The sequence below is a fragment of the Sinocyclocheilus grahami genome, unplaced genomic scaffold (genome assembly GCF_001515645.1).
Source record: "Sinocyclocheilus grahami isolate Dianchi unplaced genomic scaffold, SAMN03320097.WGS_v1.1 scaffold12.1, whole genome shotgun sequence".
Classification (NCBI taxonomy): domain Eukaryota; kingdom Metazoa; phylum Chordata; class Actinopteri; order Cypriniformes; family Cyprinidae; genus Sinocyclocheilus; species Sinocyclocheilus grahami.
The window spans coordinates 3,761,199-3,788,594 of NW_015505191.1; the positions used below are offsets into that span (position 1 = coordinate 3,761,199).

Sequence of the window (27,396 nt, forward strand, 5' to 3'; positions counted from 1 at the left end):
CCAATCACCATCACCACCACCACCAGAGAGAGCACAAGTATCATACTCTTGTTACTGAGCAACGCAAATTCAATTACACAGAAACAGTAGCGACTCTGCGGAAATTTGATATGCCGTTATAACACGTACTAATACAGGTAAGTTCTAATATTACATGTAATGAATACTATTTCTTTTTACAATATGATCTTCTTTATAATAAAATTCTTCACTGCATAAGTTCTTATTCTGCACTGCACTGCTGTATCCATTTTAAACAGCTTAACTACTCAAACTGAGATGGCTGACGTCAGAGAGCAGCTACTTTCCACTGAGCAGAAGAATAAACTTTTCAAACAACAGCAGTTTATATTTATAACGGCTCTTGAGCGCTCGAGGGAGCAAGCCAGGGACAAAACTGAGCCCGTCTCCACCGTGACACAGGTGATGATTTATTCACACTTTCCACAGTAATCACACTTTACGGTGTTATGGTCAAATATTCTTATAATTACTTAAAGCGTCTGCTAAATGTAAATGTAAAATTACACAATAAATACACTATTGTTCTACAAGTTTGGGACGGTAAGATTTTTTTTAATGTTTTGGAAAAAGGTCTTATGCTCAACAAGGCTGCTTTTATTTCATAAAAATACAGAAAAACAGTAATTACATATTATTACAATTTAAAGTAATTCTTTGCAATTTTGGGATATTTTAAATGTAATTCATTCCTGTGGTGGTGATGGCAGGCTGTTTAAAGCAGCCAATACTCCAGTCTTCAGTGTCACAAGCTTCCGCAGAAATCTTTTTAACATGCTAAATTGGAACTCAAAAACATTTCCTACTATTAATAATGTAGAAAGCAGCTATGTAATGTAGATAAATACAAGAATTATATATATATATAAAAAAACTTTTAAGGCCCGTTCACACCACAACTATAACGATAACGATACAGAGGACGATATCGTTGTGATCACTTTCAAAACGATTTTTTTTCCAGCTGATGAACGATAAAACACTGACAGCCAATCAGAATCCATCCTGCTGTAACGCGCTCAAGAATTTAAAGCGGCAGACGCGCATGCGCTTAGAATAAACAGACGATATCGTTCGCTGGTGTGGACGCTAATATCGTTATCTTTATAGTTATCGTTCTTGGTGTGAACGGGGCTTTACTGACCCCAAACTTTCAAACAGTAGTGTTTAATAATAACAATAGTTCCTATTACTTGTTTCGCTTCTGTTTCAGTTTTTATAACCATATCTTACTATGTGTAAGTAAGTTTGCATGTGTGTTTGGCAGTGTTATTTTTTAGGATTACTGATAAACTACTGTCATTTGATTTGTATTATTTGTATATGTTATTTATTTTAATTTTAGTTAAATTATGTCTGAATTTATGATGTCTGTATAGGTATTTTATTAAGTTTTTAGTTTTAGTAACAAACTAAATGGAAATAATATATATATTGAAGTGGTTGTACATATACACATGTAGTTGTTTTTTGGTGTTTGGCTTAGTGTTATGTTAGAATCATTATTATACTCTCATAGCTTTTGTTCTTTAATATTTTTTGTTTTTCATTTAAATGTTAAGTTTTGAAATTTTGTTGTATGCATTTGTCATTTTTATTTAATCTCTTCATTTTTTAAATGTGTATAGGTAGTATTTATAAAGTTTTAGCTTTTAGTTTTGGATCTGTTTTTAGTTGTTTTAATACTACAATTGGTTGCTTCTGTTGTCCTCATTTGTAAGTCGCTTTGGATAAAAGCATCTGATAAAATGACTAAAATAAATAAACAGTGTATGTGTACTTATAAGTTCCACATATTATTGCTAACTAGTTGCACTAAATACATACTAATGTAATTACACAGACTATAACACTGATCTTTATAATGATGTTCCTCTGTAGGTCCAAAGGTACATGAATCACCACTGCAGCAATTCCACAGACAGACGCATCTTCTTGCTCTTTTTGGAAATTATTTCTGATCTTGAAGGTGTTTTAAAACATTTGGAGTCTTCACTGTCAAGCAAAAACACTTCTAGTGAGGGCCTGAACACTTGCAGGGAGATCCTGAGCCCCAACAGCAACATCAGTCAGCTAAGAGCACAGTTAAGTGACAGGAAAATCACACTAGTTATTTACATTTATATTTAAATTATCCAGCATAAGGATGCTATAGTTTATTTTGCATATTGATTGAAATCACATGGTAATGAACCTCAGTTGATGTTTTTTTTCCTACTTCATAGCTATCCACACAATGAGATCAACCGGCTAAGCTGTGATGAAGCAAGAAATTTCTATGGTGGGATTGTGAGTGTGATTCCACTGGCTCTAGACCTCCTCAACACCTACAGCAGAGGAGGTGCTCAACGTGTCACTCCAACAGCTACAGAAACATCTCAACAAACGGTTGCAAAAAATGCAGAGATGGTTGAAGGCCTTGATAAAGACACCAGTAACAAACCGAGTAGATATAAAAAAGGTGCAGGTGGCTGGCATGCTGGAAAACCAGCCTGGAAGCCACCAGGAAATACAAGGAGATAAAACACTTCTTCAGCACTTATGCATGTATTGCAGTGAGCGGTCACACAAAGTATTATTAAATATACAAATACCATTTTAAAATCGATGACTATGACAAAAATATGCAAAACATATATTTTATTTTTTTTGTTGATCATAGCAAGTAGGACAACACAAATCTGTTTTCTCAAATTTAAAACAGTCTCTGGTTACCTGTTACACCCGTCACCGTCTGGTTGTACCATAGTTTAGATAACTTTCAACAAAAGACTTAAGGTGACGGACAGACTTCCTACTTTTTTTCAGTAAGGCATTTCGTGAAACAACAAAATGTTTGAGAGGGCTATTGGTATAAAAACAGAAAATAAAGTCTGAGTGACAGGGAAACGAAGCACAAGCTATAAGACCACACTCGTAGTGAACTGTGATAAGAACAGTCTAAACAGAAAGAAAAACAGCAGTGATTTCCATAGATTTCAATTCTCATTGTAAACTCTCTGAGCCATTTACCCAGCTGGCAGGCTGAAGCCAGCATTTTATTTTCTTTGCACTTCACATATTTCAATAATATCCTGCACTGAAAACAAACCCTTGGGGCAAGTTTTTTTTTTTTTGAAAGAGACAAGTATATTGCTCTGCTAAGGTTCAGCAATCTTAAGAAGGCATGAATTAAAAAAAAAAAAGCAGTGCTTTTACTTCAGCCAGCTGCAGCCCATTATAAGAAGCCTTTTCTTCGCAGATGGGGTATGACCTGTGTAAGACAAAAATTAAAGAATATAATAGAGGGACATAAGCCTTCTGGCTTATAGCGAGCAGCTTCCTTTCAGAGTTTAGTGTGTCAAAGTATTGCAGTGGCCGTATTTTGTACGCTATTAACACAAGAGCATTCACCCATCAGACACATCTTAGACCAAAAAGATAATTCTCGTTGCACAACAGGTCTCAACTGGACAAATGCACCTACAGCAGCCTGGCCTGTGTTCTATACGGCTCTGACGGTCCTGCAAAGCAGCAATCTAAACCGGTTTATTTTTCCCATCACCACTCATACCTTTGATCTGGCATGAAGTGTTAGCTAAGAAGTATTGCACTGGTGACTGGGCGCTACAATCCCAGTGGAGAACTTGATGCATAAAAATAAAATCTATTACTCGAAACAGCACAAGACTTGCTTATTCTCTATAGGCGAAGCCCACTGCTACGGCATATACACGGCTCGCCTCAGCAAAGAAATGTGATTTCTTACTCAACCTCACCTATTTCACATAGCTTCTTTTTTTTGTTTTTCACATTTTTAATCGAACTGATTGGTTGGTTGGCATGATCTATTTACAGTGCTGCATTTGCAATGATCACACTCGGTAATGTGCAATTTCTGAGTCATATCAGCGGAAATTAACAATGCTCATCTCGCAGCGACTCGAGGGGGCATTTTGCGTGTAAAAATTAAGGAGGATTGGAAACCGAACGGTACTATTACAAGAGCAAATACAGTGATTAATACATCAGTCAATACATTTGCTGAAAAGTACAGTGAGGCCCGAATAACATCCAACGCAATATAATCACCACGGTTGCTCACTAAATGCCACAAAAAAAAAAGTGTATGTGTATATATATATATATATATATATATATATATATATTCTGAATTACAATGAATTCATATTAAACAGAAGGTAAGTGAAGCTATTCTCTTGCCACGGTGGTGACTACATGGCAAATGCCAAGTGACAACCCTTTTCTTTTTTGGCGTTTTGTAGTACAAGAGCTTTTAAAATGAACTAAAACTTTGCAAACCACTCTAACAAAAAGAGCAGTGCATTCTAATACTGGGTCCAAAATTATCCTCTTCCAACTACAGGCAATCATGTCAGCAGTGTACAATCAATGCTCATGGTGGGTCTCGTTGTAGTCCATGATTCTCAGATCCTGCTGCCTCCTCCGCTGAATATTATATGCCCGGGGTCTGTCCATGGGCTGCAGGTCAGCCTGCTCAGTAGCCTCTTCAAGCTCCACGCTCTCTGTGGGGTCTGTGATTGCCTCAACCTTAAGATCCTTAGAGAGGCAGGTGAAGGCAGCCGGCTCACCCTCATAGTGGCTTTCGCTCTTATTTCGAAACATCTCTCTGGCTCTCTTACCCAAAAAGCTTCCGGTACTGGGGTAAGAGCCAACTGCCAGCGGGGAGTCGCAGGGGAGGGCGGGAAATGAACGGGTAAGGGCAGAAAGATCTTCTTCCTGACTGCCATTAATGAGTGCTGTGGGTGTCTGAGGAGACCCGGCAGATATTTCACCATTGATAAACACGTGCATGCCTTCCTCTTTTTTCACGAGGTCGGCTGATAGAGACGGAGCAGATGGGCCTGTACTGTTGCCATTTGGCCTGAAACACAAATGGAAATAGAATTCTACTACACTTTCAACAACCCATCATCTTTCTATCTTATATTTTGCCCTGTAAAGTCTAGAATGCATTACAGAACATACCATTTGTATTTGTAAATCAGTCTGTGGAGGAGAAACACATGTGCATGACAATACGGAACATACCTCTGGTTGGGAGGACTGTTGGGCTCAGAAGTGGGCTCTGCTGGTGATTTAGTGTTCAGGTTTTTGAGCTCTATCTGGCTATAGAGCTCAAGTAGCTCAGATTGTAATGCCTGAGTGATGTGCATCTGGGCCAGATACCTGTTCTCTGAAGCCTGCAGCTGCTCCCTACAGGAAACAAAAAACCAGTGCAGACAAGGATTAAATAGGCAAATCGTAGAGCAAAATGCTGTTGAAGAGATGAGCAGAACCTGATGATCCATACTGTACAGATCCATACAGCACCACTTTATTAGATCTATCATTTGCATCATTAGCAAAGATATCATACCTAATACATAAAAAACAGGGTTCAAGTGGAAAACACAGGAGGTTCACTAGTTGTTAAATATAACAAGTAAATCATAAAAAACTTAGTTAAAATTAGTATTTACCTATTTTAATTATTTAAAAATGCAAACAAAATCAAACTAAAACAATTTTATTTGTTTGCCTGCATTTGACGATAATCATAGAACCATGAACATACAAATGTGTTAAATATTTAAATATTAACATAAAATATCAAGGGGTACATCAAGTAAATATTTTAAGGTGTTCAGCTGGTAAATCAGTTCTGAAAACCCTGTAATATTATAATATAATATAATCCCCTGTCTAATAAGAATTAAGACTTAGAATCAAACCAAAATCATAAAATGAATTTGAACTTTCAACAGGACAATGAAGGTGGAGGTAAGCTCATACATGGCCTGGCTTTTGACATTTTCCAGCAGTTTCTTTTGCTCTCGGATGACTTGCTCTTTCTTGGGGAGTTGGGTCTCCAGGTCTGTGATGCGCTGTGTGGCAGCTTCAAGTCTCTGATTCTGCTGCAGAGAGCTCTGCCTCAAATGCTCAACCTCACGCAGTGAAGATGCCTGCAGCATATTCAGCTCCTAACAGTCACAAGAGATCAAGTCAACAATCAGCATATTTTTCAGGTATAAGAATGAATCGCCATTATTTTATAGAGTGCTGTTAAAAATAAAACTGTCACAAACTAGAGATCCACTGGTTTACGCTATGAAACAAGTCATGAAAAGTCAGTAGTTAATAATCACTGCCTACCTTGCTAACCTCAGGCCCCAAGCGGTCGATTTCCTCCACACATAACTTGTTGGCTTCAGCCAAAAGCAGCAGTTGCTTGTTCAGGAAAGCCATCAGCTGCTCCATGTTTTCACTATTGTTCAGCTGTGGTTGGATAAATCAGGAACACAAATCAAAATCAAGCAAATCAATAAATAAGTCCTTTATTTTTTTGCTTTTACAATTTTGCTTTCAAATTATTGCAGTGTGATAGTGTTTTATGTAGAATATCTTTGTCATAAACAAGCCTTACCTTGATGGACAGCTGGCTGAGCATGTGCCCCATATTACACACTTTGTTATTGGCTTTCTGGAGCTCTGCCTCCATTTCTCCGACCTTCTTCTGATTCTCTTGCAAATCACTCTGTAAATAATGCCACATAAAACATTAGTATTTAACACAAAGCACACATGCTCTTCTATATTCCAGCAATGGAATGGCAAATGCTGACCATTTTTGTGTGCTGTATTGTGAGCAAGATTAACTATGTAAGTGTTCATGTCCTACAGCCCTATGATCACCTTTAGCTCCTGCATCTTTGAGTAGTAGTCATTCCGCTCCTTCTGTAGCTGCTGGATTTGAGTCTGCAGTTGGTTCACAAGAGCATCTCGGTCTCCCTGTATATGCCTGGAGCGCCTCTGTTCCGCTTTCAGGCTTACCTGCACAGTCTTGATCTCAATGTCCTGAAGCTTGAGTTGGGTTTTCTGCCACACACACAAAAATCACATCACTGGAAAATCACTTAGAAGAAACAACAACTTAAGAAGGCTTTTGTTTCAAGCCTGACAAGACTTTGAGGGGTTTTAACAGAGTAATGTCACCAGTCACGCCAAGACCTGAACATTTTCACATTTTCTGCACTGATTATAGAGGAACATTTGAAGAGTTCATGAAGTGCCATCTGAAATGTTCTTCTAAAATCAGTATTTTCCTCAAAATAACCTATTCATTGCCATTAAAGTCAAATTACTGAACCTACACAAAAGGAGCCTGATAAAAATGCTCATTTTAAAAGAAAATTTCAAATGGCAATTTTGCATCTGTACTCTTCATTTACAGAATTCTTCAGAACTGATTTTTAAAATGTGATGAATGGAGCTGAAAGTACTATTGCTTATTGGGTTATAAAGTGTGATGAAACTAAAATATTTAATGAATATGCAAAGAATGGGGTACGCATCAAACTTAGTGACATGATTTCAATTATATGCAGAATTTTGCACAGGCCTGGGTAATTCTTCTAGTTTCATTAATTACCATGGAGTTGTTTTGCTCTTCCAGTGCAGTAGTGTTGACAATACGTCCAAACAGACGGCGGTTACGAAGTGCATGTTGCTCTCTCTTGTGTCTCTCATACAGCAGCTGGTTATGCAGCAATAGCAGCTGACTGCGCAACATCCCCAGCTCATCTGACGCTGCCGACACAGGACCTGGAAAGTACACTGCAGTCAATTCAAATGCGCCAGAACAGGGCTGTAGTTTAAATGTGTAAAAATACAACAACAAAAAAACTAAGGCAGAATTAAGGCTGCAGGATATTGGAAAAACCATAATGATTATTTATGGAAAATACAATAAAATAATTCAATAAAATAACACTAAGCACAATATGGCTTTTCATTTCAACATATATTGTGATGCTATACTAAAAATCTACAGGGATTAAGGTTATTCAGCTTATCATGACCAACACAACGCTGTTTGAGGATTTTATAAAGAATGACAGAGAACAGTAAAAGAATCTGAAAAAGTATTTAGAGGAAAGGGACAGGAAAATGGAAACAAACACAGGAAAGTTGGAGGAGAAAAGCTGGAGGACACAGGCGTCTTGAGCCCGGAGACCCTATGAATTAGTAAAATTACTAAATACCTTTTCCTTTATTGCTATGCTGTTTACCTCCAGAGTGTGGGTCTGCATATTGGCTTTGATAGGACAGAGTACTGCAAGAAAGCAAACGGACACTGTTCTGTCACATTTCCTCTAAAACACTTTCAGTAGTCATATTAGTAAGAACAACAGAAGCGTACCTCTTCAGCACTTTCTCATGGGTGTCATGACCCTGCTGAATAACACGGTCCAACACCTCCAGAGGGGATGTGGCAGAAAGATCCTCCCCTTCTAGCTCCTCTTGGTGCTCACTTACTTCTTTAGCCCTTCGGATGGCCTCTGTGGTCTTCCGCTCCAAAAACAGAGATGCCACTTTAGGCAGGGCGAGGTCAAACAGTGGCTCGTAAGGCATGGACCCCTTCGTCAGATCAGACAGAGAATGGTTACTGCTCTTTCCGTTCTCAATGGGGGTGAAAGTGGGCCAGAAGGACCAGGGTTGCTGCTCTCCTCCTCCTTTGGCAGATTCAACCCTGTTGGGTGTGGACACTAAATTCTGCTCATGGCTGGGGTGAGACGAGAGAAGGGTGTCCAAGGAGCCTGAAAATGAGGAATCCAGGCCTAGCCTCGTTCCAAAGTCCAGCCTCCCGAGAGTCAGACTCAAAATCTCCTCATTGATGGTATCTGGAAGGAAAACATTGGAGAAGCTCATTGAAAATGAACAATGTGGGACTCATTGTTTTGCATGACGTCACTGCTCTCACCATCCTCTCTCTCCCCATCTGTCCTTTTGACAATGTCAGAGAGCTGTGCCAATGACACCGGAATCTTGGCATCACTTGCACCTCCTAAAAGTAGCAAAAGTAAAGCATATGAACTTGTGTGTGTCAGTTACTAAATGAAATGAGAGACTATAAATCTCAGCAGAAATTCTCACCGTCGTTTTTAATACTCCTAGGTGTGACTTTCCCAATCTCTTTGCCCGTCTGAATAACCTGAATAGTTTTAGACAGAAAAGCATTTTTATGAAAACACGCTCACAGAATATTTCTCAGAATGTGTTTAATAAGTAATAAAGCAAATGCTTTACGCGTCCATGTACCTTAGCCTGAGTACTGCTGGTGTTTTGGGCAGGCTGCCCTATTTCCTCTGAGAGTGATGGGAGAGGAGATGACCCTGAGGGTGTGGAGGGAGATAGGGTCAATTTTCCATCCCCTGTAACAAAAATAACACCTGAAGCCATGCGAGGGACCAAACAAACAAGCAGAACCTTTTGCTTTCTAGACTAGAATGCATTTGGCTGACCTGAAGTGCTGTGGATTCGTCCTGAGAGGTGGGAGGCACTATGTGAGACGTCAGAAACTGTGGTGGGGGACATTCCTCTAGAGCTGGGAGGGGTGGTCATCCCACACACTGAGGAAGGACTCCACATCTCCTCCTTCGTCCCTGAGGAGTGCATCCTATCACTCTATTGATGGACCAATCAAATTCATTCAGTTAGGGGTTACATACATGCTAATCTGCATTTAGAGGCTTGTTCTGACTTTCGGAACCATATGGATAACTATAGCTTTTTTGTTTAATTGTCATATTGCTTGTATTTACAATCTTTGCTCATTTTATGACTGATGGTTTACTTGTCTTCGGTGGGCTTGAGAACTTTCACTTGTTACTGTATGTACTTGTTATCGGGAAATGAAATTACTCATAAAATATGTTGGTCATTTCACCTACTTATTTGGTGGATTCTTACCTGATGGTTGGGGGTCTGTGTGCTGGAACCTGAGTCTTGGGTTACAGTGAGATAAGGTAGTGACAGAGAAAGCGACTGACGAACAGCAGCCATTGGTGTGACAGATGTGATTTCTGTTAGCAGAAAAAGTAGTTAAGATTCACAATCAGTCATCACACAGGAAAATAAAAAAATATATATATTAATTCTTAATACAAAAAAAAATGTCAAAGCCTTTCTTTATTATTATATGTAGATTTTGTAAGTTGGTCTCCTTTAGACATGAATGAAGAGCTGGTATTTGGTAAGTTTCTACTATAGTGGTTTTGTACATATATGCGTGTTGAATATATGTATTTGTGTTTTGATAATTGCTTCTTAATTAGTAGATGGCATTATCTTGTTTGTTTTATGAGGTGCAGCTTATGATTTATTTTTTATTTTTTTAAATGATAAATAATTTATGATGAAGACCTGTGTATGCAAAAGCCTTGGTTTCGATTTTCAAAATAAAACTCTCTTGTGGCTGGATTTCCATTGGAAAGATTTACAGACAATAATTACACAGGACATCACTAAATTAGTATTTAGTAAATATAAGTCAAAAATAAATAATTTTACCATGGATGCTGAGCTCTGAGCATGATCGGCTATGGTCTACAGGGTGCCGTGATATGTGATCTGACAGAGAGGAGTATCCTTCTTCAGATGATGCCTCCTTAGAATCCAGTGAAATTTTGGCACATTCAATCACAATATCATGAGGCTCAAATCTCTTCCATCTACACACAGTTAAAAACAGTAAATCATGAAAAATCATGTTCACTGGATCATGTTATGATATAACAGAAATCATAATATTTCATTTTACGTACCTAATTGGATCAACCTCATAGTCTTTGGTTCCGGTGATGAGCTCAGGATGTATCCGTACATACTCTAACATGGGCTGATATAAAAGGAGGAGGAAATTTTAGGGCAGGTATTGGAATAGTAATAATACTTTTGCCACTTATATGACGTGACCATTCTTAAAATTGTGTAGAACGAAAGATAAAACCTCACCTTCACCACTTCCTCAAATGTGTCAACATTTTCTTTCATACTGTAGTGGGCACGCAAGTAAGAAATGAAATTACAGGGATACATGCCATATAAACGATGAAAAAGTGAGTATACGCTGGCATGTAGATGGACTGCAAACACTCCGTGGGCATGACCTACAGGACACATTAATCGAATGAGTACTTTTAGACCAAGTTATGTTTCAACTAGGGATGCACCGATACCACTTTTTAAAGTACTCGCCCGATACCGATACTTTTATTTTTGGTACTTGCCGATACCGAGTACAGATACCGATATTTTTATTGCATTTGTACATTTTTTAAATATTGGGTACAGAAACCAAAAGGGTATGTATAATGTTAGTTGGTTAACTTCATTTATCAAATAGATAGTCAAACCAAAATTTATTCAGACACTTTCAACATTTCTCACATAATCACAGTTTATTCTCTATAGTTTAGAAAATGGTAATAAAATGACAAGAACTCAGAGTTACACTGTGTCAGAACAAATTCTTCTTGATAATGTTAGATATTTTTGATAGACAGGTATGTAATAGATTACAATCAACCAAAAATTATTCAGACAGCTATTAGTATGACAGTATTTACACAACTATGAATATTTTGTCGGGCAACCCTTAGCCTTAATGACAGCCTGTAGTCTCCTGGGCATGCTGTCATGCAGCTTCATGCAAACCTCAACTTTTTCGCAGACTCGGTCTGAATAATTTTTGGACCCAAATTTGTATCAATTTTACTGGTAGTCCACTGTATGAAGAATTTTTGGGTATGATTTGTCACAGTTTACTTTATTTTGCTATCCTCACTTACATAAATGAACTATAGTGTCCTGCACCCACTAGTAAAAAAAATATAAAAAATTATAACTGGTCTCTGAATCATATTTGGTTTCACTGTATATCCTTTGGTTATTTTCACACTTAATTATGCCCATTAAAATGTATTTTACAAGTTTTTGTTACTTTCACTGTTAATTTTTTTTGCTCTATGGTACATCATCTTTAATTTAATAGCATTAGAGCTGCTCCATTGCACCGGCTTAGTACTGTAATCACGCGCTTTGCTGTAATAATGCAGGGAACCACTCGTTATAAATTTCCTAACTGTGATATTTTCAGAAATAGAAGTCATGTTTTTTCATCTGAAACGTGCTGCAATTTATATTCCAAAGCCACTCATATAATGCAGAAACACTCAAGCAAGTAAAACATGCGCAATGCGTGCACGTTATTTGTACTGAATGATGCAGAATGAGAGGGAGTAGTACAGCCTAGCGCATTTCACACAGGCTGCTAGATTCACTTTCGCCAGAAAGTCGTGTATGCCTAAGGTTGAAAATAAATGATGTTTATAGTGAATGCCCCATGAATGGTTTTATTTTTACGATTTCATTTTAATCCAAATGATGCGTGTGCTAAGTGAGTGAACATCAAAGATCACACAACAGAATTGTGCGCGCGCGCTCTCTCTGTCTCTCTCTCCCTACCGTTAAGTAACTTGTGCATTGTTTTACTTACTTGTTTTTGACATATCCGACAGAACTACAAACTTTCCAGTGAGGTCTGTGAGAAAAATATATTCACTCGACAAGCTCGCGCATCTGCGCCACCGCGCGCTCAATTCACCCAGCGTGCTTTGTTTATCAGCTCGCGCACACCAGCTATACAGGCGTTAATACTGAATGTTTAACATTATATTCATTGCATACATATACTTCGTAGTAGACATCCTTAACTCCTTTCTGCTGTTCGTTGTTCTGTTGTCGGTGTTTCTTTGTTTGAATATGGCACTTATCACATGCTGTGTGGTATCGGCGTTTGGTATCGGGGCATTTTAACGAGTACGAGTACAGGAGACCTGTATCGGGCCCGATACCGATAACAGTATCAGTGCATCCCTAGCTTCAACTCTAGAAACATAGCACTTCCAAGAACTGAAGCTTAATAAACACCATTTCATTTACAAAAGACAAAGATTTTTGTAGTGTTTCTGCCGAGTACCTGGGTGACGTTTGTTCCAGGCAGCAAGCCTTCCAAAGATGTCAAAGTACTCGCACAGAAGCTGTTTATTGGTTTGAGGAATCATGGGTAGTAGAGCGATCAACACCAGCACACCAGTTATGAGAACTACAACATCAGAGTCAGCCTGGAAGTAAAAATAAAAAATAAATAAAATTGAATTACTACCACTACCATTGAAAAGTTCAGGTTCAATAAGATGTAAAAAAACACCAACACAATACTTTTCTTCAGCAAGGATGGATTAAATGTATTAAGTGGAATAAATATTCCAATAGGGTAATTCCATGTCAACTTAACCAAAGGTCCCTGCATAAATTTTTTTATTTTGTTAATTTTTTTCTGAAGAAAGATAAACATGTATAGCAATGAAAGCCATAATATTAAATGTCATGGATGTATATTTACAGAGAAATCCGCTATTCTGAGATTCAGAGCCAAATTAGCTAGTATAACAGTAGTTTATACAGTTGTACATACATATGCACACACACACACACTCACATATATATAGTATATGTATAGAAGACAATTTAGGGACAACAAGAGGGTAAATAAATTACAATCTTCATTTTTGGATGAAATATCTTATTAAAACAATTTCCACAGTAGAATTCCATTTCTGTTTTCTCAAGTCAGAACAACCCACATGCAAGCCATTATACAAGTTCAAAGTCCCATTTGTAACCCTATGACACTTGACTGGCTTTGAATTTTTGGTACCTTGAGACATTTGAGCAGCGAGGCAAGCAGAGGGAAGCGAGCGATCTTGTGGATCCATGGTGGCTGCTTGCGAACAATATGGCCGAGGAGGGTGATGGTGGAGAGGCGGCAGCTCTGCTTGCCCATACATTCATTCATCTTATCTAAAAGATACTACAAAGAAATATATCCAGATGAGGCTGTTATTCATTAATCAGTGATGTTCTGAAATTGAAAACCAAAGTGTATACTGAAGATGAGTCTTCCTTCACCTTATCATGGGGTTCCCTGACAGAAGACAGGATGTCCACAGCTTGAGATGAGCTTGTCTCCAGGAAATAGTCTACAAGGCTATTCAGCAACATGGTCCCTTTATCTGTAAAAAAAAATTACTACATGTATCCATTGACACTAACAAACATATTAAAGGGATAATTCACCCAAAAATGAAAATTCTGTCATTAATTACTCACCCTCACTTTGTTCTAAGCCTGTAAGACCTTCATTCATCTTCAGAACACAATTTAAGATACTTTTGAGAGCTCTCTGACAGCAATGTATTTAACACGATCAACATCCAGAAACATAGCAAGGAGATCGGTAAAATAATCCATGTGACATAAGGGGTACAACCTTAATTTTATGAAGCTACGAGAATACTTTTTGGATGCAAAGAAAACAAAAATAATGACTTTATTCAACACTTGGTCTCCTCCGCGTCACCCTAGCACCATTTTGGTATCCACTAAACGTAAACAGCGTATGCTGTTCTGTGTCAGCTGCGCCACACGGATACTAGTGCTGTGTTTGATACATCGATACGACAATGTATCGTCACAGAGATTTTACAGCTGGCCCTGTATCGATATTGTGGCACGTGTGCAGCAGTGGATCGCGCTTAATTTGACGTCCAGGCCTGGTCCTCTCTCCCATTTCACTGTCGTAACTCCTCCTTTTATTCTTCTGGAGCTCCTCCGTGGGACTCGAGACCGGTGAGTGGTACAGATGTCTCTCATTATTAATTATTCCACCGGCCTCGCTCCGTTCCCACGGCCCCGCCCCCACTCGTCACAATATCGTATCGTGGCCTCTGTATCGTGATACATATTGTATCGTGACTTTACTGGTGATACACAGCCCTAGCGGATACCTTGTTTTCGTTCAAATCAAAGCAAAAACACCGTAGAAAGCGTATCCACAAAGCACAGCTGACACAGAACAGCATACCAGAGATTATCTTACTATAGGGAAATGAGAGGGTCTGTATTACTTACTATTAGAGAAAGCGTAACGGCTATTTTGGATCACATGTCCCTTAATAACCAATCACATTACAGCATCATTGAATTTCAGTCAGAGTTGTGCAACACTCAATTGCCGTTTACGGATCCCACAGGAATGAATGAGAAGTGCCGAAAGCTGAATCCCACCAGTCGCAAAAAGTCAGTGACTTCTCTTATAAAACAGCATTTTTTTCATGATGAAATATAAAAATTGTTCAGTCCAAAACTATTGTTTAGTGTAAAACGTGTTGAAGATTAGCAGATAGGCTGTCGATTCATTAAATGATAAGCCATTTCCTCTAAAAAGCTGTTTATTCAGCGTAGTGAAGCCTCACCTCCATTGACATCCATTAAAAAAAAAAAAAAACCGGCATCTGGTCTCCTTTCCCACGTACTGCCAGACCGGAATCGTTAGCATTAGCCGTTACACTTTTTCAGCTAATGGTTGCAGGCTTGCCTTCTAGTAGCTTTGCGCATACGCTGTTTGCGTTCAGTGGATACTCTCCAAAATGGTGCTACGGTGACAATTTGGAGAAGACAAATTGTTGAAGTCGTTATTTTTGTTTTCTTTGCGTACAAAAAAGTAATCTTGTAGCTTCGTAAAATTAAGGATGAATCCCTGATGTCACATGGATTATTTTACAGATCTCCTTGCTACGTTTCTGGACCTTGATCGAGGTAATTACATTGCTGTCTATGGAGGGTCAGATAGCTCTCAGAATTCATCAAAAATATCTTAATTTGTGTTCTGAAGATGAACGAAGGTCTTACAGGTTTGGAACGACATGAGGGCGAGTAATTAATGACAGAATTTTCATTTTTGGGTGAACTAACCCTTTACGTAGTAGTTTAACAAGTTGGACACACGTAATGGTACAATTGGTTCTCAATTTGACCCATCGAGAAGTTATGTGAACACAAGAGCTGACTAACCTGCGCTGAGTGTTTCCTGCAGCAGGTTTTTGACCTGCTCCAGTTCATGTAGGTCAGTGGACCCCAGAAGAGGGACGAGGTCAAACGCATTTGGCTGGTCTTTGGCCATAGCTGTGCAGGACAGTGGGCAGGACTGATGCCTTTGTCACAGCATAAACCGATGCCCTGTGGTGTCAGCATGGGGTGTGTATGCATGAACTAGTGACAAAAATTACAAAACACAATCACTGTTAAAAAAAAAAAAGAACAATAACGTGAGTGATGTCAACTTGCTACTAAAAACCACTGGCTGTGTCTTTAACTCTAGCAATGTGCCAACATAGACAGCGTTTTAGACAGGTGTGCTTTGAGTAGCTATGCAACTGAAAGCTTAGAACTACAACTGAAATACTGCACTAACAAAAAGTAAAGTGTACCAGTTCTACATATGTAATATAGAAATGTGTTTTAGGACAAGAGCCACAGCAATTACATTTTTTGAACTCATGCTGTAGCAATTGTTTTTTTGACATGCACCATGGATTTGGGGACATATGTTATGGCACTACCAGATTTTTATGGAAATGAACAATGCCAATACCATGTTTTCTGACATTTACTGTGCTGTATCATTGCCAAGACCTTTTTTAAGCACATTTACCATGATTAGGCCTATATCTTATATTTTGGACATGCATATACACACACACACACACACTCATATTTATGGGGGTCAGTATGTCAGTATGGTATACATAAATACCATGATACATGAACATGGTATTCAGTCAGCACCATACAATAACCATCTGATACCCTTACTCTATACCAAAACAGTAATATGTTGCAAGGGTGTAATCTCAGCAATCCACTCGTCTATAATACCCAAAAAATTATGTCAGTTCACTAGGTGTTGAAACGCAGTCATTATGAAAATCAAATGTAGATGGTCATGCTGGATTCAGACTGTATAGCGAAGACAGTTGAACTGCGAGCGTTTATAAAGACTGAAGGCAAATTAAAAGCAGTTGGACTCTTGACTTCACGAATACCTAAACCTAATATTAATCTAAAGACATTTAACTGTTTTCCTCAGTCTCACGGTATGTGTTAAACTCAATCAATAAAGCAAAACAGTTCTTGTAAACGCCATGTATTACGTGTTAGCAGCGCATTCATCACTGCTGATAAGAAAGCTTTAACTTTGCCTCACGTCTATGACACCTTTTGCCATCCGTTTTCACTAAAACCCGACTTTCTCTACGACAAATGTGGCACGTTAAACATGCACCAGGCGCCTCAAAAACAATGTATTACCGTACAGAGAGTGCCAACTTCAAACAGTCGCCATCTTGAACACCTCACGACCTTTTACACTGCTGAGCTGTTTGCGCAGATGAAAAACTTAATGTACGTAACGATCCCAGCGAATGTGCAATCCAAAGCTGAGGGTTTATGGGCTGATGTTTAATTATAGAAAGGATACTGACCGACTCATCTGTCTCGCTGTCACAAGATCACGGCATAAGTGACTGAAAGGTGTGAAGTGCTGCTGTGCAATGAGAGCTAGCTAAGCATGTAGCGGGCGGCTTCAGCGTGACAGAAGCTCACAGCGCATGCGCGGAGCTTTAAAGGACAAACATGTTTATTTGCAAGTAGCAAACAGACTAGAATTTAAAAATGTATTGGCCTATAACTGACAAATATAATTCTAAATTACATTTCAACATACATTGACGGTACACATGGCAAAAATGTACATCCTGGTAATAAAATCATCATCATCATCACCATACAATAATACAATAGTAGAAGTGTAGTAGTCTATATATGACACGCATGTATTGAATTAAATAAAACAACAACCATAATAACAATAATAATAATAATAGTTTACTGGTAAATATTATTAATTAAATATTAACATAATTAGATAATAATCATTATTACATATAGTGCAAAATATTCATGTGCCAAATTAACGAAAGTACCTGATGTGACCAACTAAGGATATAACAGAGAAAGGAACACGTCTAGAATTACTATAATTCATTTTTTTCAATTTCTCTTTCATAAAGTACAAACAAAGCAGTCTGTATTTCACTGAGCTCCTGTGTGGTTTAATTATAGCCTGTTAAGGGGCATTAATTAATGTTGTGAGGTTGCCAATGCATATCTGATTTAGTTGTTCAAGGGAGAATATTAGAGAGCTATTAGCACAATTTTCCAGAAAGGACAGCAATCAGATAAGACCTTTACAGCAACAATGAGCACTGGGGATCTGACCAATCAGAAAAAAAGTGGTCACTGACCAGGTGCAAACCCAGATAGCACTCCAGCTGCTGATATGCCTAATATACTGACAAGGTTATCTCTGCAATGAGCTCAATTTAATTCGGATTTGATCCGACTTATGCATCATGCATATACTCTCACCTCTATATCCCCTGGCACAATGCAGTAGTGGTCTGGCAAGCCCCTCTATTTATCAAAGAATCCTGACAATATATATCACCGTTTCCACATAAATATTAAGCAGCAAAACTGTTTTCAGCACTGATAATAAGAAGAAATGTTTCTTGAGCACCAAATCAGCATGAATGATTTCTGAAGGATCATGAGACACTGAAGACTGGAGTAATGGAAGACTGTTTTGCCATCACTGGAATAAATTACATATTAAAATTAATTCAAATATAAAACCATTATTTTAAATGTAATTTTTTTTTATTTTGTGTAATGTGCGTATCATAAATTGTCTTTATTAAACAATGTTTTATAAAGAGAAAAATCCTTTATAGCATATGACTTGTTCTGTTTTGTTAACTGTTAAAAATTTAAATAGAAAACAATTAAAAATGAAATAAAAAATGAAAAATGTATAGATAAAATATTATATTACTTTCATAAGGCTGAAAACGCAACCATGAGCTAAATATGCACTCCTGAGACTTCAGATAGCATTACATATTTCTCGGATGGTTGCCTTGCATTCTCAAGAAAGACCTGAACGTCTATTATTACACCATTAGGTGGAGCTATTTTCCTGCCACACAGCTTTGCACTCCTCCTACTCTTCCAGTACACAACACCAGATTTTAATGCATCTAGCATGAATCAAACATTAGTGTGTATGTGAAAATATGGTTTGAATATAGTAAATAATATTTTAGATCTTGATTAGGAGAACACATTTTCTTTATTCCAGCTTCTTAAAAAATCTTGCTTCTGCAATTTTCCTTCAAGCTTTCTCTGAAATAAAACATAGCTGAAACCAACCATTATCCTTTGTGTTGTAAATGCCTCTCCCCTGAAGCTCTGCTAAACTCCGAGTGGAAGAGAAAACTCAAGGTTTTAAATGTTGCATGCAGATGCGATGTGTTTCCCGCCCTGCACGGCGCTTACACTTCATGATCTAATTCCAAGCAACCTCCTTTAGACTGATCAAAATGTGTGTATGAAGATAAAAGAGAAGAGATAAAAATTCAGCTGAATCCTATTCCCTCTGCGCTAATAGCAGCATTACAAGGCTGTGTCTGTTTTGTTGTACTGGATAATTATGTGCAAAAGCCTTTTCATTAGGCACGGTTGAGAATAATTAAACAGACATTTTGGATAGGTCTTTTTTGCATGTGGCAGAAAGATTTCAATTATGTATGCAAAGAATCACATGCTTGCTTCTGCAATTTTCCTTCAAGCTTTCTCTGAAATAAAACATAGCTGAAACCAACCATTATCCTTTGTGTTGTAAATGCCTCTCCCCTGAAGCTCTGCTAAACTCCGAGTGGAAGAGAAAACTCAAGGTTTTAAATGTTGCATGCAGATGCGATGTGTTTCCCGCCCTGCACGGCGCTTACACTTCATGATCTAATTCCAAGCAACCTCCTTTAGACTGATCAAAATGTGTGTATGAAGATAAAAGAGAAGAGATAAAAATTCAGCTGAATCCTATTCCCTCTGCGCTAATAGCAGCATTACAAGGCTGTGTCTGTTTTGTTGTACTGGATAATTATGTGCAAAAGCCTCTTCATTAGGCACGGTTGAGAATAATTAAACAGACATTTTGGATAGGTCTTTTTTGCGTGTGGCAGAAAGATTTCAATTATGTATGCAAAGAATCACATGTTTCAAAAAAGTTGATAAAGCACACAGCCAATGAGATATGGCTGAAGCATTACTGGTTTCAGCAACATTATACATTTCCAGGAGTCTCACTACAACCCAAAAGAAAATTGCAGTTTAAAAATCTAAATATGCTCAAATATCAAATAATGTAGCAAGGCTGCACAGTGATTTTCTTATATTTCCAATTCATGTGCATATATGCATGGTATAGCTTGCTTTCGAGTTTGTGTAGAAGATAGATATCAGGGTTCCACCCAAGTGAAATCACGCTAACAAGCAGTGCAGCGTGTATTATACAGTGCATCACCACTCCATGATCCAAACTGACACTTTGGGAGCTGAGAGCCAGTTTGAGACTAACTCTGCTGGTATCATTTATTGAGAGCCTGAAGCATCTCAGTAGCAGTTCGGGCTGCTATCTCCTCTCATCCACATTCCCTTGTCTCGCAGAGATCCACACTTCAGTGCTCTGTGTATTGCTGTCTAATGATTCACGTTATTTTAATGAGTCCATGGATCACATAACTTTATTGTGCGGTGAAACTATTCTAAGGTAACAGATAATAAAAAAGAGTAGGCTTGGCCTGAAAAGAGGGTGATGATTATTTGATCGGTGTGTTTCCTGCCTTGCACTCAAGTGATGTCATGTTTTAATCCCCCTCTCCATGTGTTTGTGGGTGTGTGACTAATATGCAAAGCGCAGTATGCATGCTATATGTGCATGTGATGAAGCTGCCATTTATACTTTTGGAGCATACAATCAATGGATTGTAAATCCTATTCATATGATTGTGAACTAATTTAGTCACTGTTTACACTTTTAAAAAAATGGCATATAGGATTTAAAATTTAGAAAAATGTTCACTTTGGAATTGCTATAAAATTTCACAATTGATTACAAAAAAACAGCAAGTAACATTGAATTAAACGTGAAATTTTGAAGTAGAAAGACTGAAATTGTATTTGCTTGTAAAACATGCTCCAATAATCTTTAGTACTTTTCGAAAAATCATATTTTACAGAGCACTGAGTCATATCTCAGGCAGTGGTTGGGTTTGAGACAACATCAAAGCACCTGCCAGCTGCAAACTTGATAAATAATAACCTACAGGTACAAGGCTGGTACTTGCTGTACCCAAACAAGACCTTAATCAAAATTCTATCCATGTCTGACTAAAGTTGCACTTTTTCTATCCCTGATAATGAGTGATGTCCTCCCAGGCACCAGTAATGATGTAATCTAAATGCAACATCAAAATGAGGCATTTCTTTTCCATCACACTAGAATACAAAGGCTATATTATGTTTATGTTTGATTAAATTTTTCTAACAGACTGTTTTTACAAGAAGCCTTCATATGTTCGAGTTACCTTATAAAACGCAGTTTTCATAATTGTAAGTTACTGTGTCTGGAAAAACAACACTTGCACCTCAAGCCGGAGATGCTTGTTTCCTTGGTAACGGGGGTCTCGTTGAATTTCTCCATTGCACTTGAACGCGCCTGTTCTGGAGCTATCTACGGGTGACAGATGGAGACAAGCTCCCATTGATTATTTTTTATGAGAAAAAGCAAAGGGAAAACAAGTCTATCGACAGTTCGGCGAGTAAACGATGATCATAATGAATGTATAAGAATGACACGGATTTATCAGTTTGCCATAAACGGATTTTTCCAAAGACGCAAGCGGGGCTAACGTTACATTAACTTGTAATGTGTCATATTAAAGGAAACGAACGATATACACATTTCAATGTCACCAAAAGATTCATTCGAAAGCATAAATGATACGATTCCATAGTGAACCAGTTTGTCTGTTTAAATAGCCTACTGGTTGCCTCCTTTTTTGAGAAAATTCTGGACAAGTGATAAACAAAAATGCATGATATGAAAAAACGATCATCTTTCAGTCTATGTTTTTTATATGCCAATTGTACAACAATTTACACAAAACTAATAGTCTTCGCACATCTAACTGGTTTCGAGTGACTTACACATTAACGTTAGAAAATCCGTCCAATTAGTTCAATCACACGGCACTGTGATGACCTGAGATTTTCCACGCAATAACGCAAATGTTTTGAAGTCTGTTCGACCGTGACAGCTCCGTGATATCAGGCGTAATCTGCGAGTGCGCGCGCATCAGTGTGCAAGCTGAGTTTTCAGCACCAAGGACAGCGTCTCTCACAGAGCATCAGGTCACCCTTGCCAAAACCTTGACTACGATTCAATCACGCCAACAGCGGGACAAGTGAGCGCGGATGACTGCAACATTACTGCAAAACTGATTTTTCCACCTTCTCCCGAGAGAGAGTGCATATGTGAGGCGACTATCAACAGGAGCCAGCATCATTCTCTACAAAGGCGTGTTGACATGGTTCTTGAATATGAACGGGTTTCATGAGTGAAGCCCATTCCTCTGCGGAGTAGACTGAGGCGATCGCATTCCAGTGCTGCTGGAGAGGACGCAGTGAGAGCGGATCTGTCTAATCAACGGGCATCGACACGCATCCTCCACGGGGCACTCAGTTTGACTCTGCCATCCAGGGCAAAATGCGTCTGGTTCTGTTCGCCTTCCTCATCTCGTGCTCCTGTGCGAGAGGCGGATGCGAACCCAAGACTGTGAATATCGGGGCTGTCCTGAGCCAGAAGAGATATGAACAAGTGTTCAAAGACGCTGTCACCCAAGCCAACAATATATACGGCAGAGATAAGTTCAAGATGAACGCTATTTCTGTCACCCATAAGCCAAACGCAATCCAGATGGCACTCTCCGTATGTGAGGATCTCATCTCTAACCAGGTAACACTCGCAAACCAGTCTCTTCAACTCATGCAAATACTTAGAATATAGGCAGTTTGACGTTATAATAAAATCTTTAAAAAGAAGATATTTTGAAGTGCACTGTCACACAATGCTTTCAACGTTTGATTCCTTTAAAAACAGCACTTTTCAGAAACATCTATCTTTATTTCTTTCTATCTATCTTAATGACTACATTATATTTTTATTATATTGTTAATATTTAAAAAAAACACACACTTTCTATTGACTTATTTTGAAGTGCGAAGTCGCCAAGTCTCTGAATTTTTGACAGTATTTTTATTGGTTCTTGCAAAGAGTCCTCTATCTATCTATCTATCTATCTATCTATCTATCTATCTATCTATCTATCTATCTATCTATCTATCTATCTATCTATCATCATATTAGGTGTACCGTGTCGGATGACTCTCTTGTTAATTTAAATTGTATCATTATTTTAAAGTATAAGATATCAGTAGCCTATTTTAAATATCTTTTGATACTTAAATCAAGCTGTCATTTTAATTAATTCATTTTGATTTGATTTATTTTATTTTATATATTTATATTTTATTTTTTATATTTGTATATAGGCTATTTGTTTTGTTTGGACGAAGTGTTTCTGGTAAACGCGAAGAAATACAAAATCTTTAAAAGTCAGATTCATAAACCTGCATTCTTTCAAGAAAAGGTATTGTCAGCCAAATTTAGTTATTGCAACTTTGCATTCTGCAAAGGCAAACGCTGCTGCGAATCTCGACTTTAGAGCACATTGCACAAAAGAAAACATTCAACAGGATCGGGGTCCATTTTGACCTTACCGATGAGTGAGCATTCATTGCTGTGATGGGAAGGCTGTAAGGCTGTGTGCTCAGAGGTTACATGCACTGAACCTGAAATAATGCAAAGTAGGCTACATAGGATATGTGACAACCTGTGATTCATGTGGAGTCATATAAACAGAAATTCAAGCATAAGTAAAACATTTAAGGTAACATCACTGACCCCTCTATGAGGCGCCACGGCATCACAGTTGGTCCACCGCATCTATTTGAATGAAAAACGTAAAACGAGGCCAACATGGCGCCAGCCTCGTAGATAACAGCTGCTTTGTTCTGCGAGGAAAGCTCTAGCAAATTATTACACGGCGGTGGAGGCAGAGATTATGGACTTCAACGCTGTAACACGGATTACCATCCAAGTCACACCCGTCTAACATGCACAGACCCGAGCGTGCGCATACTGTTCATGACAACCAACTCCAAACTGCTGATGTTAGATCAACATTTTGACATTTCGCTGTCAGCTGGCTCCTCCAGCAAGGCTAAATAATTGCTTTACGTTGTAGAAATGCGTCAGTACATAGGTTACAAATTAAAACAGTTATGCATTGTGTATAACCCTCTACATTGGGAAAATGTTGGTCATTTTAATGGAAAAACACTACACATACTACAGTAAAAACCCTGACGTTAACTGCAAGTTACCTTTAGGTACAAGGCAAAACAATTTATATATATTTAACAGGACAGGACATAATGTAAAATTATTGTAACATATTTATTTAAATATTTGTTTCTTATAATATATGCTATCAGTAAAATAGCAGTAAAAAAAAAAAAGTAAAATAGCAGTAAAATAAAAATCGCGGAGCAAAGAGTAAACTGACAACGCCCCGACAGACAAGACAGAGCAGGTTACGTATAGTATGAAACAATTTGTCATTTGTCATTTTTAAGAAATTCAAACAATAAATACCGTTTTGTGTCTCTTTGATGTGTCGTGACCATAAATCGTGACAGATGTTGCGCCTCAATTCAAGCGGCACGTGAACCGATCATCTTTTCATACCTAAAGCACGAAATGAACAGGCCGTGTTGCCAATTTAGCAATTTTGTTGCTAAATTTAGCAACTTTTCAGACTACCCTAGCAACTTTTTCTTCCAAAAGCACACATTACTTTAGTTGCTATTTACAATTGTTCAATTTAATAATAATGATAATAATAATAATTGAATAATTGTTCATTTATGATACACCTTGTTAGCTTGTAGCCTACCTGCGATTGTTGATCAGTAAGAAAAATATCTAGAAAAATAGAAAAAGTACTAGAAATTTTCCATGACATATCCATTATCCGTTTTAACCCTGCAACCTGAAAACACAAAATAATGCAATGCGTAATTTAAAATGCAGGTAAAAAAAAATTGTGAGAAAGAAATTCCTTCATATTAACATAGAAGATTGTGCCCTATTTTTACAGACTCTTTTTAGAGTGTAGCACACGAACTAACTACTACACTGCTTAAAACTATAATTGTTCAGAATATGTAGTTTTACTAATTTACTAGCTCATAAAAAAACTTAAATTGTTCTAAAATGTGTGTTCAATAATTCAGTGTTGTATTTAAAAATATTAATATTAATATTAATATTATGCATTTATATTATTTTACGAACAAATTTAAATGAACATTTATCACATTTTTGCTGAGATTTGCTGCAGTGACCATTTTGCGTCATGATTACGTAATGACATAATTGAGCAATGACATCACAACATCATTTAGGAACTTTTAGCAACAAATTGACCTTCCTTTTGCAACTTCCCCTGAAAATTAGTTGTCAACACTGTGAACAGGAATGAACATCAGAACGTATTTAATTTCAAACGCGGAAAGACGTCAATACACAACATTTTTCAAGTTTATAAATTCACCAAAATTAATCTACTCTCCTGTCTGATTTGTTTGTCGGGCAAGATGGCGGATTTAGCGTTATGATTGGTCAGATCGCCTGTCAATCAAGCCAGCTGACTGTACATTATCCCGCCTATCATACTATCATACACACCAAATAAAGAAATACATGGCAAGACATTTTGATTTGAATTTTGAAATTTTACCTGTATATTGTCTTAAAACTTCCGCTAAGAACATTTCGCTGATTTTCTCTGAGGTCATTTTCGCGCCACTACGAAACGAGAGAGCACGTGATCCTAAAGGCGTGAAAGTGTTTTTTTCCCCCAGTTACCCGGATGATCGACTGCGTCCATGCCTGATAGTGCCCTGCGAAGTGGACTTCACTCCATATTAAATAAGATTCCAAATTATATATATTGTTTAGCTCAGGCACTGCACACTGTATAGGGAAGAACATGAATACATCGCTTCAAAAAAAGCAAATAATGACATTTACCAACCTTTCATCGCAACTGGAGTTTCATCTGTGCTCGATGACGCTGTATTTCAAGTGAACTTCGACAGATGCCCTGCTTCTAGTGAGCTTTGCAGTAAATACTAAGTAGGGACCCTGTGAATTTGCAACGCAGTAGCCACAATTGACCAGTCAGAATCTAATAAGTCATGTAATATTCAGAGGCGGACAGTAACTAAGTACATTTACTTGAGTATTGTACTTAAGTACACTTTTTGAGTATCTGTACTTTACTTGAGTATTCATTTTTCTATAAAACTTATGACTTTAACTTCACTACGTTCAAAAGGCAAATATTGTACTTTTCACTCCACTACATTTCTATCAAGGTCCTCAAAGTAGAAAGTCTTTAGCAGCTTTGAAAGTCAGTGGGTGATTTTTTCTTCCCTAAAAGCTGTATTTTTTTTCAGACAGTTTATCAGTAATCACTCTTGTAGGGCTACATGAAGTGATTACCCAGCTGCACACTGTATAGGGAAGAACATGAATACATCGCTTCAAAAAAAGCAAATAATGACATTTACCAACCTTTCATCGCAACTGGAGTTTCATCTGTGCTCGATGACGCTGTATTTCAAGTGAACTTCGACAGATGCCCTGCTTCTAGTGAGCTTTGCAGTAAATACTAAGTAGGGACCCTGTGAATTTGCAACGCAGTAGCCACAATTGACCAGTCAGAATCTAATAAGTCATGTAATATTCAGAGGCGGACAGTAACTAAGTACATTTACTTGAGTATTGTACTTAAGTACACTTTTTGAGTATCTGTACTTTACTTGAGTATTCATTTTTCTATAAAACTTATGACTTTAACTTCACTACGTTCAAAAGGCAAATATTGTACTTTTCACTCCACTACATTTCTATCAAGGTCCTCAAAGTAGAAAGTCTTTAGCAGCTTTGAAAGTCAGTGGGTGATTTTTTTTCTTCCCTAAAAGCTGTATTTTTTTTCAGACGATTTATCAGTAATCACTCTTGTAGGGCTACATGAAGTGATTACCCAGCATTTTTTGAGCACTGACCAGTTCCAAGTGTGATATTTATTTACAACAATTCAATAATACACTTTTTGAGTATCTGTACTTTACTTGAGTATTATTTTTTCTGGGAACTTATGACTTTAACTTCACTACGTTCAAAAGGCAAATATTGTACTTTTCACTCCACTACATTTCTATCAAGGTCCTCAAAGTAGAAAGTCTTTAGCAGCTTTGAAAGTCAGTGGGTGATTTTTTCTTCCCTAAAAGCTGTATTTTTTTTCAGACAGTTTATCAGTAATCACTCTTGTAGGGCTACATGAAGTGATTACCCAGCATTTTTTGAGCACTGACCAGTTCCAAGTGTGATATTTATTTACAACAATTCAATAATAAGAAGTTAATATTGTGGTTTATATTAGACACGATATTGTCAGATTTTGCTAAATTGTGTAAGTGAAAATATTACCTATAAAGCCACAGAAGAACTGTTGTGCGTCTCCTAATAAAACACAA

The 27,396-nt window shown here is 37.7% G+C and overlaps 3 protein-coding genes across 11 annotated transcripts in view; 2 read left to right on the plus strand and 1 right to left on the minus strand.

Annotated features, from left to right (window-relative positions):
• The first annotated feature begins 89 nt into the window (after positions 1-89).
• LOC107598478 (uncharacterized protein C9orf9 homolog) lies at positions 90-2,544 on the plus strand. The gene is made up of 4 exons (XM_016289828.1): positions 90-137; positions 261-423; positions 1,903-2,105; positions 2,247-2,544. Exons 2-4 carry the CDS (start codon positions 280-282, stop codon positions 2,542-2,544), a joined length of 645 nt encoding a protein of 214 aa, XP_016145314.1. The 5' UTR covers positions 90-137; positions 261-279.
• A 1,659-nt stretch (positions 2,545-4,203) lies between these two features.
• On the minus strand, positions 4,204-23,800 carry LOC107597815 (hamartin-like). Of its 7 annotated transcripts, none has more exons than XM_016289029.1 (22): positions 23,693-23,800; positions 15,781-15,978; positions 13,837-13,940; positions 13,586-13,738; positions 12,845-12,989; positions 10,819-10,973; positions 10,629-10,702; positions 10,375-10,535; positions 9,775-9,887; positions 9,327-9,489; positions 9,124-9,236; positions 8,959-9,016; positions 8,786-8,869; positions 8,225-8,705; positions 8,067-8,137; positions 7,454-7,626; positions 6,718-6,900; positions 6,449-6,559; positions 6,178-6,300; positions 5,818-6,005; positions 5,074-5,238; positions 4,204-4,906 (listed from the first exon to the last, which is right to left on the minus strand). In XM_016289029.1, the coding sequence occupies exons 2-22, from the start codon at positions 15,887-15,889 to the stop codon at positions 4,411-4,413; spliced, it is 3,423 nt and encodes a 1,140-aa protein (XP_016144515.1). In that variant the 5' UTR covers positions 15,890-15,978; positions 23,693-23,800; the 3' UTR covers positions 4,204-4,410. The 7 variants fall into 7 exon arrangements, with proteins under 7 accessions (XP_016144515.1, XP_016144529.1, XP_016144534.1 ...); XM_016289043.1 differs by lacking the exon at positions 23,693-23,800 and adding an exon at positions 17,250-17,360 and having other exon boundaries at positions 8,959-9,007; XM_016289048.1 differs by lacking the exon at positions 23,693-23,800 and adding an exon at positions 17,250-17,360 and having other exon boundaries at positions 8,094-8,137.
• The window catches only part of grin1b (glutamate receptor, ionotropic, N-methyl D-aspartate 1b), a 26,522-nt gene continuing 21,113 nt past the window's right edge, over positions 21,988-27,396 (plus strand). For 2 of the 3 annotated variants that reach the window (XM_016289058.1, XM_016289066.1), the window contains exon 1: positions 21,988-22,684. In XM_016289058.1, the coding sequence (XP_016144544.1) occupies positions 22,436-22,684 (249 nt within the window). In that variant the 5' untranslated portion in view covers positions 21,988-22,435. The remainder of the gene's footprint in view (positions 22,685-27,396) is intronic. The other variant, XM_016289074.1, reaches the window with a different exon arrangement.

Coding starts and splice junctions, on each gene's coding strand:
- LOC107598478 (XM_016289828.1), top strand. CDS start 280: ATGGCTGACGTCAGAGAGCAGCTACTTTCCACTGAGCAGAAGAATAAA. Junction 424..1,902: donor CCGTCTCCACCGTGACACAG/GTGATGATTTAT, acceptor GTTCCTCTGTAG/GTCCAAAGGTACATGAATCA. Junction 2,106..2,246: donor ATCAGTCAGCTAAGAGCACA/GTTAAGTGACAG, acceptor CCTACTTCATAG/CTATCCACACAATGAGATCA.
- LOC107597815 (XM_016289029.1), bottom strand. CDS start 15,889: ATGGCCAAAGACCAGCCAAATGCGTTTGACCTCGTCCCTCTTCTGGGG. Junction 9,017..9,123: donor CCAGCAGTACTCAGGCTAAG/GTACATGGACGC, acceptor AAAACTATTCAG/GTTATTCAGACGGGCAAAGA. Junction 6,560..6,717: donor CAAAGATGCAGGAGCTAAAG/GTGATCATAGGG, acceptor CATTATTTACAG/AGTGATTTGCAAGAGAATCA.